Source organism: Schistocerca cancellata, chromosome 2 (assembly GCF_023864275.1).
Source record: "Schistocerca cancellata isolate TAMUIC-IGC-003103 chromosome 2, iqSchCanc2.1, whole genome shotgun sequence".
Taxonomy (NCBI): Eukaryota; Metazoa; Arthropoda; class Insecta; order Orthoptera; family Acrididae; genus Schistocerca; species Schistocerca cancellata.
This window is the reverse complement of record NC_064627.1, coordinates 279,288,848-279,300,184: the sequence shown is the minus strand read 5'-3', so window position 1 is coordinate 279,300,184 and position 11,337 is coordinate 279,288,848. Positions and strand designations below refer to the sequence as shown.

Sequence of the window (11,337 nt, the reverse complement as noted above, 5' to 3'; positions counted from 1 at the left end):
TACACTTTATGGAATGAATGAAAACTTGTATAATATGAGAGCTGCACGCAACAGGATTAATTTGTAATGTGGAGAGGATTACAGTTCCATTTTATGAAATACTGTAAAATAAATGTGTGCCCTACACCACTGTATGACACGTTGACTTATGTGGTTGTACTTAAGTTTAATAAAGTTCCACTCTTAAATGCAAATGGAAGAAATAATTATTACTAACTACAACCCCAACAAAATTATACCTTAGGTTGGTTCAGATCAATTCTGGTAACTAACTTAAAGGTACAAAATTTTATTACAAACAATAATATTTTAATTAAATCATATAATGGAAGTAAGATGAATTTCTTCAATGTTGCTGCATTATCCACATATTTCTAGATAAAAAATTATAAGGTACATTTTTAACTAATGGCAAGGCAATATTACAATCAATTACTGAATATTAAAAAAAATTACGTTTTTCCTTTGAAGTAATGTATCCTTTTAATTTGAAAAGAAATTAAATTTCTAAATCTCATACATAACATAGAATTTGAAAAATATAAGTTAGAATGAAGAAGTTCTTTCTGATTGCTGAGTATCTGACAAACTTCTAAAATTCCACTGATTGGCTAAAATGGTTTTAAACAAAAGTACCGCTGGTTTCTCTTTTTTAAAAAGGATTAACATTTTTGCTGAATGTCATGTGCACCGCCAACATGCACCCTTACACACACACACACACACACACACACACACACACACACACACACACGCACACGCACACACACACTTATTTTTATGACTGAAATGTTGAGCTCCAGAACATTAAAATGGATTCTTTTTTTGTAGCTTCATGAGTATTTAACAATATGCTGATGTAATTCTTTGCAATTTTGAAATCTGCATAGTCAGACAATCAGTATTTCATTTATTCATATGAAAAGACACAGAGCCATAAAAATTTTTCAGCATTAAATCTTAATATGTATAATGATTAAAATATGGTTAAGTTAAGCCTGTGTATTGCCAGGAATGGTTTATTTCTGCTTGCATTTCTCAGCAGAAGACAAAAATATCTGACACCAAATACTTTCACCTGAAATTTGAGTACACAGTAATAATTTATGACTTCAGTAACAGGACAAAATACATTTGTAAATCAGAATTTCCGAACATCATCAACCATGTCTAAGAAAAGTAGCCATTGCTCCTGACTTTATAGTGTTAATATTTTATTACAGAATGAGGCACACCCCTCACTGATGTAATCATTTTTTTATTATTATACTAATATCACATCAGAAAACAATTATAAAATATGGGAAGCATTTTACTTTTCTTGCAACTTCAGTAAATATTGTGTTCATAATACCACAAACAACATATTGATCAATAAGGTTGTTCAGTCCAGTATTACCAGACTTTTCTTGAATTCAGGGTTGCTATAAAGTACCCTTTCAGTTATAATTTGCCAGAATTACCTAGCAAATGTGCACAGTAACACTTTACATGGTAAAGTCAAGCAAGTCCACACATCTGCAGCCACCTCCTCCTTATGAACAAAAATATTTTTTACAATTTTTATTTACACAACATACAAAGAGCAGTAAATTAATAAACTGTCTGAACGTTTTAAAACTGAATTTAATAATCAACTTTTTCACATGCGAGGAACAAATGTCTTACAGCAAACAACAAGAATTTCAATTAACTTTTGCGAACAATACTTTACACAAACACAGCACTTCACAAGATCCCATTGGTGAAATATTGGAAGCCATCATACAGCTTAGTGCTGAGAGAATGGATGCTTGATTCAACAAGATTGTTTACAAGCACTTGTAGCTGTTCTTCTGTCATGCTCATGTGGAAGCGCTTCTTTAAGTTTTGTACTGTAACTGCACCAGACTTCAAGCATGGTAGCTGGGAATCTAAAAGGGAATTAAGACATACAGTATACAATTATTACGCCTTTAGCAATTAATTAGTGATACTGTTAATGTATTAACAAAAGCAAAACAATGGTAATGTAATGTGGTCATGTTAAACCTAATGATGCTGAGGGAATTATATTAGGAAATGAGATATTAAAAATTGTACATGAATTTTGCTATTTTGGTAGTAAAATAACTTATGATGGCAGAGGTAGAGAAGATATAAAATGTAGATTGGTAATAGCAAGAAAATTGTTTCTGAAGAAGAGAAACTTGTTAACATCGAATACTGATTGTTAGGAAATCTTTTCTGTAGCAGTACAGGGACAGCTCTCAAGAAAAATAAAGTACATCAACTGCTATCCCACAACTGTCCCCGCTAACAACTGCCATTCTACGCTCTAACAACAACCTACCCTTCCAATATGTTTCATTATTACTTTGCCAACAACAATACTTAATATTCACATTGTATTCAAACTGCTGTCTGAGTAAACTGTCCCACTGAGTCAATTTCTTTTAATATGCCTTTGTTTCTCTCAAAAACTATCAAAAACTTCAAACAACGGTGAGACAGTCATATAACATCATTATTGTTATCATAGAGTCTGCATCTACCAGTTGTTTCTCTATTCTCTGTGTCCCACTTTCAGTTTAACTTTGTTGCAATGGTTACTGTCATGTTTACATTTGTTTTGAGCCCAAGTTGTCACTCTAAAAGTTACGTATATAGTTTGGATGACTGTTTCCCACAGCAATTGTTACCATCATTTTTTTCCCTCATACTACAAACTGAAAAGTTCTATCAGGTACTTTCTGCTTTTACTGATGAAGTTTTGAGCATTTTTGTTCCTTTTTGCATAACTAAAGAAGGTAATCAGTCAATAAAAGCCGAACACACATTGCAATATATTTTCAATTTATTGTGCACTTTCCAAGGAGGGAGGGGGTGGGGGAATTGCATACTCATTAACAACAATGCAATTTTTCTGCTCGTTAATGATTTCTATGTTTTAGAAGCAACTTACCTGAGCACATAACCTCCACAAGACTGACTATTTTGTCCATATGCTTTCTTGCAGCTACTAAACCCTGCAGGATCAAAAACTTAAAATAATTAAACATGTCTTCTTCTCCCATCACATCCACAAACTCTTGAGTGAGCTTAAATGGGGACATCTCAAACCCAAGGTTTCTTGGTGAAGTTGACAACATGAAGCCAAAATCAATGTGTATAAGACGACCTTCGTTATTCAGGAGGATATTGCCATTGTGCCTGCAAAATAATCATTCTTCGTGAACCAATAATCAACAAAAATGAGAATTGCAATTACTCTTAACAAACTAAGGACTGGCAAATCTATTTAATGATAGTACAATGCCATTTACTGAAGACTGACTTAAAATGTTTTATCCGCTAATTCCAAACACAACTGCTACTTTGCTACTATATTACTAGCAAGTATCACATAACTGTGCTATTAATAATATTTGTGAGTTACCAAAAATAAATGTTTAAATAGCCAATGAATCTGCATGTGTCATTAAACCTGATGTATGTTAAAAAAACTATATTTGCAATCAATGTAATTTTGTAGTAACTAAATCACAGCTACAGCTTGCAAGCTTTCTTTTTACAAAAGCTTGCAAGATGTGGTGCATCTAAACAAGCACATTTAAAAATTACCCCATTTTACCGGTTCACTGCAGTGACAACATACTATAGAAATCCCAATTTTTGGGACAGGTATGTTATTCTACATATGTTTAGAACTATGGAAATGAAACAAATGTATTTTAATTCTTTCAAGCTATCATAAACATGGAGACTTTAAAAATATGAAAGTGGACATAATATTCCTGGTCAAAATTTCTAGTAATTAAAAAAATCAGTTGTCTGGTAAAGTGTCAGTTTACCTGCAAGGCATCTATAACTGTGTCAGAAAACAGCAGTAGAATTTTGAAATGAAAAAAGTAATACTAGGTATCACCAATAAACTAGGGAGGGAAGGAGTGCTTTATTAACGAAGGCTGTCTTGAACATGTAGATGATGAGCAGTTAACTCTCAAAAAATTTAGCAGAAACAAAAATCAGCCTTTTGGAAAGTTAGCAAGTGAAAAATAAATTTATTGTTGACACGAAAAAACATAAATTTTTAATGGTTTTTATGAACAAATAGCAAAGCTTTAAAAGTTACAGTATCTAGGAGATAACAAAAAAAAAAAAAAAGTTTTAAAAATTGTTTGCTATAGGTGGTACTTGAAAAAACATACAGAATAATCAAGAACATATACAGTAAAAGAGAGTCCATGCAAAACTGCGAAACTAGCACACAATAACAGAACTGAGCCGAGAATGCCTCTATGCAAGTTATACCCAAGCTGCTGAAACACGTCACTTCAAGGCCACTCCCAATGTGCCATAGTATAACTAACAAACAAGTTAGGAACGCGAAGAGCCACGTTTTATGAACCAATAACAGCACCAAACAAAAGCCAGTTCCGGCGTCGACGTTGCTGGCTTCCGTGTAAACATTGTATGTTAGTGTGCGAACGCCTGCTGTTATGTTGTGTTAACCACCTCAACTACAGTTTTTGTTTGTTAAACAATGTCACCAAAATGATGTCGTTCACCATGCAACAATCTTTTGCACTGTGGAGTGCCATTAAATAGTCAGGCTTTGGAATTGCTACAGAGGACGCACGAGTTTTACAAGCACGGAAAAGAATTTATTTCTGTTCCTGGGCATGCGTCGATTCCTGCCGATAAAGTTTTAGAGTGTACCTTGAAAACTGTAGGACTCAGTGAAAGAACAGTTATAAGGAAAGGGGTGCTACTTCAAGACTTACACGACAGTGAAGTAAACAGTAAGGAAGAAAGCCCCTGTGGGAGAAACAGTGTGTTTTTAAGTACTCCAGAAAGAAAGAAAAGCAGCCTCATCCTGTTACAGGTACTGATTCTTTCCAATCCGATGCAATTTGTCGGCACATATAAGGGTACTATAAATGGAAGGAATACCCCACAATAGCGAAGTTGCTAATTTCTGTAAAAGAAAGTGAACTTTTCTAAGGGGGGAAAACATCATGAATAGCACCGGTCATCAGCCAACAGGAAGAGGATCCTGATTAATTGTGGTCGATGCAGGATCTTCAAACAGAGTCAGGAGTAGGTGCTGAGGAGGGGTGGTTTGGAAAGGGGAGGGTGGGTTGAAGGGATAGGAGGAAAGAGAGAGGAGAGATGTTGAGAAGGGGAGAAAAAGACTTGTAGGTGCATCGGTGGGATATAAGGCATGTGTAATGTTGGAGTGGGAGCACGGAAGGAAAGAAGTATGTAGAGGATAGGGACTAACTAAAGTTGAGGCCTGGGCAGGTTTGGGAAGGAAGGATATGCTGTAGGGAGAGTTCCACAAGAGTGGTCCATCTGTCTCTTGGCCACAGTTTACCATTCGCCATTCATACGGACAGTCAGTGCATTAGTCGTCACACCCACACAGAAAGTGGCACAGTGGTTGCAACTTAGTTTGTAGATCACATACCAGCTTTCACAGGTAGCACTGCCTTTGATGGGCGAGGAGATGCCTGTGACAGGACAGGAGTGGGTGGTAGTGGGTGGTTGTATTGGACAAGTCCTTGCACTTATGTCTATTGCTAGGATATGAGCCATGAGGCAAGAGGTTGGGAATAGGGATGAAATAAGGATGGGATAAGGATGGAAAAGGATATTGTGTAGGTTCATTAGACAGTGGAATACCACTGTAGTTGCGGGAGGGAGAGGGGGTGGTAATGGGGACGATGTCATTCAGTTTCTCCAGTCCTAGTTGGTACTGAGTTAAGGGAGGAATGCTCCTTTGTGGCCAAACAGTGGGTATGAAGGAGTTGGTAGGTGACTGAAGAGACAAGGCATGGGAGATCTATTCCTGGACCAAGTTGGAGGTGTAATTTTGGTCTGTGAAGCCCTTAGTGAGACCTTTGGCATATTTGAGGATGGACTGATCACCTAAAGAAGCAACAACTTTGGGTGGCTAGGCTGTTTGGAATGGACTTCTTGGTATGGAATGAGTGGCAACTGTCAAAGTGGAGGTATTGTTGGTTATTGGTGTGTTTGACGTGGGCAGAGGTACTGATGTGGCCTTCCTTGAGGAGGAGGTCAACATAAAGGAAGCTGGCTTGCTGGATTGAGGAGAACTAGGTGAATCGTGGGAGAACTAGATGACTGTGTTGAGCTTCTGGAGGACCTCTCCCTTGGTCCAAATCATGAAGAGGATGTCAATGAATCTGAATCAGATGAAGGGTTTGGCATTCTGGATGGTTAGAAAGGATTCCTCTAGATGGTCTATGAACAACATATTCTCCATTCCCATAACTCCCCTGGCCTCAACCTTTGCTAGTCTCCCTTTCCTCCATCTACCCATCCCCTTCTCTCCTGCCACTCCAGCACTAAATATGCTTTATACACCCCTGATGCATCGACAAGGCTTTTTCCCTTCTCTACTTCTCTTATCTCCTCCCTGCCCGCCCCCTCCAGCACAGCTCCCCTAACTCTTGACTTAGCAGCCCACCATGTCCCTGCAAACTCCCACAGGCAGCACAGCATCTCCCCAACCCCAACAGTACAATCACTGTCTCCCCACCCCCAGGCCATGCCGCCTCGTCTCTCACCACCCACCAGTCGAGCAGGTTGCCACTCTCATCACATGCAGTGGCAGTCTGCTGTCGGGATCTAGCACTCTAAGACAGTAGTGTGTGTGTGTGTGTGTGTGTGTGTGTGTGTGTGTGTGTGTGTGTGTGTGTGTGTTCTGTTTTAGGAGGAGGACTTTGTGTGAAAGCTTACATTTTTGGGATTTCATAAAGAATTATGATAACAGGCTATTGAAACAGATACCGAAGCACAACAGAAAGATACAATTTGGATATGAGAATTTAAAATAATTAAAAAACATATGACATGAAAGAAGAAGCATACAAAATAGTCCAGTAACTGTTGTGCATGAGCTGCGCAAATTCCATCTCTTCTGTTTAACATTTCAGCTGCATCTTCTGGTCCCCCTGAGAATGAGCAAAGAGATAGTTCTCAAGATTCTCTCTGACGATGGTTGGATAATATGCTGCTGAAATATTGGTAGAAGAGATGGAGTCTGCATGCATGAAATTTAATGGATTATTCAATTACACCATGCAAAGCTGAAACTGCAGAACACACAAAATGTTTCCAAAATAGTAGTTTTACAGTCGGAAAGATTCCAAGATAACACCAAGCAATAGAAAAAGAGTGAAACAGTCTGGAGAAAGAAAACAAAGTCATAGTAAAAAGATGAAAGAATATTGGCAGGAAAGGAATCAGAAAGGATTGAAATTGCCATGTGTCATTAAATACCTACAACAATAAGGAAAAGATTCCACAACATTCAGGTCACTGTATAATGCTGCTGGACTTAGCAAAGAGCAGACCGAACACGTGGCAAAAGAAGCATTCACAGAAAATTAATTACAAGTATATGACACTGTTGTAAAGATGTGCAAGGAGACGGAACAAAGGGAATGAGAGTTACATACAAAATGGAAATTAGCACTCTGATCTGACACATTAACAATTTATAGGGCTGTATATTACCCTAAGACTGTTAGGCAAAGCCATATTCATCTATGCAGTCTAACATGCTTAAGATGCACATACATACATTTCAACACACTAATCTTACCTGTCTTTGACTTGAATCAAATAGCAGACGAGGCAGTAAGCAGCACAGCTCTCAACAAAATTCTGACGAGCAGTGAGGAATGCTTCAGAATTCTGAGGTCCGTACTCTCGAATAAAATACTCAAGAAGTGAAAGTTGACAGTGCTTTTTGATCTGATGTAATGAAACTGTGTTTGGTATAGTTTCTATGAGCCCACTGTCATTAGACAAACACAGAATCCTGGAAAAACAAAAATGAAAGATGAGCAAGTCACTTAACTAAATAATGAGGAAGCATTTTTAATCTCACAAATTTACAAGGTACATCCTGGTTTCCCCCAATCAGGTACGACTGCAATGTATAACAACTGTTTGTGTATCAAGAGCCAATGAAATAAATAACATACATACAAAAGAAACTAATAAGTCATGACTCTGCAGAGGGATTCACAGCAGCTCCTGTCTGAAAATAATGATGATTAATAGTATGCTTATGGGTGTTCTGCTGAGTTTTGTTTCTATTTTATGCAATGCATTTCAATGGAAAGTTTCAAAGACAACACCATCGTCAAGTTTTGTGGTCACAGATCGATTTTTGGTGGTAACTAAAACTTAATGATTAGCCCTCAGTTTTCACCTGGGGAACCTTCTCCCTGAAGTTTTATCTCATTAAAACTCTTCTGTAAGCATTATGATTTGACAAAAATAATGGTCATTCACCGAACAGCTACAAGAGGCTTCTTGAACAGCTGTATAAGGCAGTTACAGCTGTTCCCAATGTGGCTTGGAGTGTTTCTCAGCTCCCCTTCACAATGTTAGGGGCGGGGCTGGCGCGGCCATCTTGGTGTCACGGCATTCCGCTGTCCAGTCGGCATCCTGCCGTGCTAGTGAGAGGTTCGTGCTGTACTCCGTTGAGTTACTGTGACAGTTTGAAATGTCAGCATTAATTGAAAATACCGCGAACGCTGTAATAAGGTTTCTGACTGCAAAAAACTGTACACCGATAGAAATCTTTCGGCAGCTTTGTGAAGTGTATGGGGACAACAATCACTGACGGTGGAGTGCGTCAATGGGTCATAAAATTTAAAAATGGTGGAACTAACGTTCAGGACGAAGAGCGAAGTGGAAAACCCAGCATAGTGACTGCCGAACTTGTCGAAAAAGTCAATGCCGCGGTCCGTGAAAACCGTAATTTCACAATAACGGAACACTCTATGAGTTTTCCACAAATTTCACGAAGTTTGTTGCACGAAATCATTACCGAAAAGCTTGGTTACCACAAGTTTTGTGAAAGATGGATACCAAAAATCTTGATAGAGATTCACAAAAATCAGCGAATGGCTGCCGCGTTAACGTTTTTGGACTTACGAGAAAGATGGCGACTTATTACTTGATCGCATCGTTACTGGTGACTAAACATGGGTTAACCATGTGAACTGCGAGACAAAATTGCAGTAAATGCAGTGGGGGCACACAAATTCCCCCCAAAAACCCAAGAAATGCATGCAGACAATGTCAACAAGGAAGGTGATGGCGACTGTCTTTTGGGACAGAAAAGGTGTGATTTTTGTGGATTTCCTGGAAAGAGGCACTACAATAAACTCTCAAAAGGTATTGCCAAACTCTGCACAACCTCAGAAGAGCAATACAAAACAAGCACAGGGGAAAGTTGGGCTCAAAGATCTTGTCGATTCACGACAACACCCGGGCCCACACGGCAAATGCCACTCCTGAAGTTCTCGAATCTTTTAAGTGGGAGTTGTTTCCTCATCCGCCGTACAGTCCCAACCTGGCACCGAGTGACTTCCACTTATTCCCAGCAATGAAGAAGTGGTTGGCTATGCAGCGTTTTGATGACGACGCACAGCTTCAAGAAGAGAACCACGTGGTTGAAGGCGCAGGCGGCCGAATTTTATGACGAAGGAATTTCCAAGCTCGTCCATCGCTATGATAAGTGCCTTAATTTAAATGGCAACTATGTAGAAAAGTAGTATTTAAGTGTGGCTTTCATCTGTATATAATTAAAAAAATTTCCAATACTTTATTTTTAATTCCAAAACGTAATGTACTTTGTGGATAGCCCTCGTATTTAACTTGTGCAATTGCTCACTTATTAGTTATAATACATACAACAGATAATGCTAAGAACTGACAGTTCCTTATTTGACTATTTAATACAAAGCTACAATTTTCAGTAACCCCTCTGGACACCCTGAAGTTAACACACAAGAGTTTATTGCTAATGGTTATTTTTGCAACATTTCAGCAACCTGTCTCACCTATATGGACGCACCCAAAGCGGTACTCTTTCCTCTTCCCATATCCTTTTTAACATGGACAGGAGCTGTGAAGCTAGAAGTTCCTGTCGAAGGTCATCACCACACTTTACAATGACAGACAGCAAACGCCATGTACTGAAATGCCCATATGGTGAAGCTTCACGCAACCTCCTCTCTTTTTCCTCCCAGGGCTCCTTCAGAGCAGCTGCTGATGGGTCTTCAGGATCATGTGTGAATGCTGCTCGCCTCTGATCATGCAATGACTCTGAAAGCCGCCTCCTGATGTCACCAGCTGCTATAAACACAGGTGGCTCCCTCGAATCACTTGATTCTTGGCTCAGCTGCGATATTGTGTCGCGATCCATTGGCTTCCGTAGCTGCATATACTGAAAGTCAGAGCAGTTTGTTAGTGGTGGGAACACTATTTCTTTTGATACAGCAAATGGCTATGGCAGACATGAACCAGAATCACACAAGAGAAAAGTTTTAATTACAACCATACAGATGCAGAAACAAGAGCAATACACACGTTTTTCATAGATTCCTTCAAAGGGATTTGAGAAATGAATGGCGAACAATAAAACAATGATTTATGGAGGTAGGTAATTATTTCTACACAGGACCAAGTGACATTCATCACGGTCACCTTAAAATGAGCACTCCACAGTCTCTGCATTACAGTGCATATGATGCAGCTATCATTTGTTAGTCACAACGATAAGAAGTACAAGATGACAGAGCACAGTTAAACATGCCACTGAGCACATGACCTGTGCTGCATAGTATAAACGTGCAACAGAATGGTACTCCTTGTAATGGTACTTTGACTACCGCACCTCCTCACGATCGCACACACAGAAGAGCGCTGCGCCAGCAACCGATTTTATAATTTTTTTTGCGTAGGTTTTGTTTTTAACAGCTAATTGATTACTCTCTCTCTCTCTCTCTCTCTCTCTCTCTCTCTCTCTCTCTCTCGTCTTCATACGAAAGACGTGTATTTTTCGGCGCTGTGTTGAATGTGCTTTTGGATGGAAATTAAAATTATATTACAAAGCGAGGTTGTTTCAATAGTGATTCGAGGTGGTTATCGCCAAATTTGTAAATTGATCATGACAGTGACAACTTGAAGAAGTTTTCAACAGACGGAGAAAAGTGAAAGACGGGTCGTCCTAAAATTAGGAGGACAGCCATGAAGACTATATTGTAATTAGTACTGCATTTCTAACAAGATTATAAGGTAAATTTCAATTAGTTTCTGATGCTATTTCCATACAGTCGCTTTTTGCAGTGTTGCCGACCCGGTCTGCCATGCACGGTCAAATTACAGTACAATCTCCATCAGTAATACGAAGTCCGCCTTATCCGTAACTTATTCCACCAAAATTCAAAACCCAGTCAGATTTTCTATTTTATATTTTCACGACAGAACCCCGAGGAAAGGAAACACTACATCCTGATGCATGTG

The 11,337-nt window shown here is 38.8% G+C and overlaps 1 protein-coding gene across 2 annotated transcripts in view; it reads right to left on the bottom strand.

Annotated features, from left to right (window-relative positions):
- Positions 1–709: 709 nt before the first annotated feature.
- LOC126161616 (phosphatidylinositol 4-kinase beta) overlaps positions 710–11,337 on the bottom strand; it is a 248,239-nt gene continuing 237,611 nt past the window's right edge. For both annotated transcript variants that reach the window (XM_049917570.1, XM_049917571.1), the window contains exons 9-12: positions 9,873–10,258; positions 7,616–7,834; positions 2,945–3,192; positions 710–1,913 (exon numbers count right to left, since the gene is read on the bottom strand). In XM_049917570.1, coding sequence (XP_049773527.1) covers positions 1,729–1,913; positions 2,945–3,192; positions 7,616–7,834; positions 9,873–10,258 — 1,038 coding nt within the window. In that variant the 3' untranslated portion in view covers positions 710–1,728. The remainder of the gene's footprint in view (positions 1,914–2,944; positions 3,193–7,615; positions 7,835–9,872; positions 10,259–11,337) is intronic.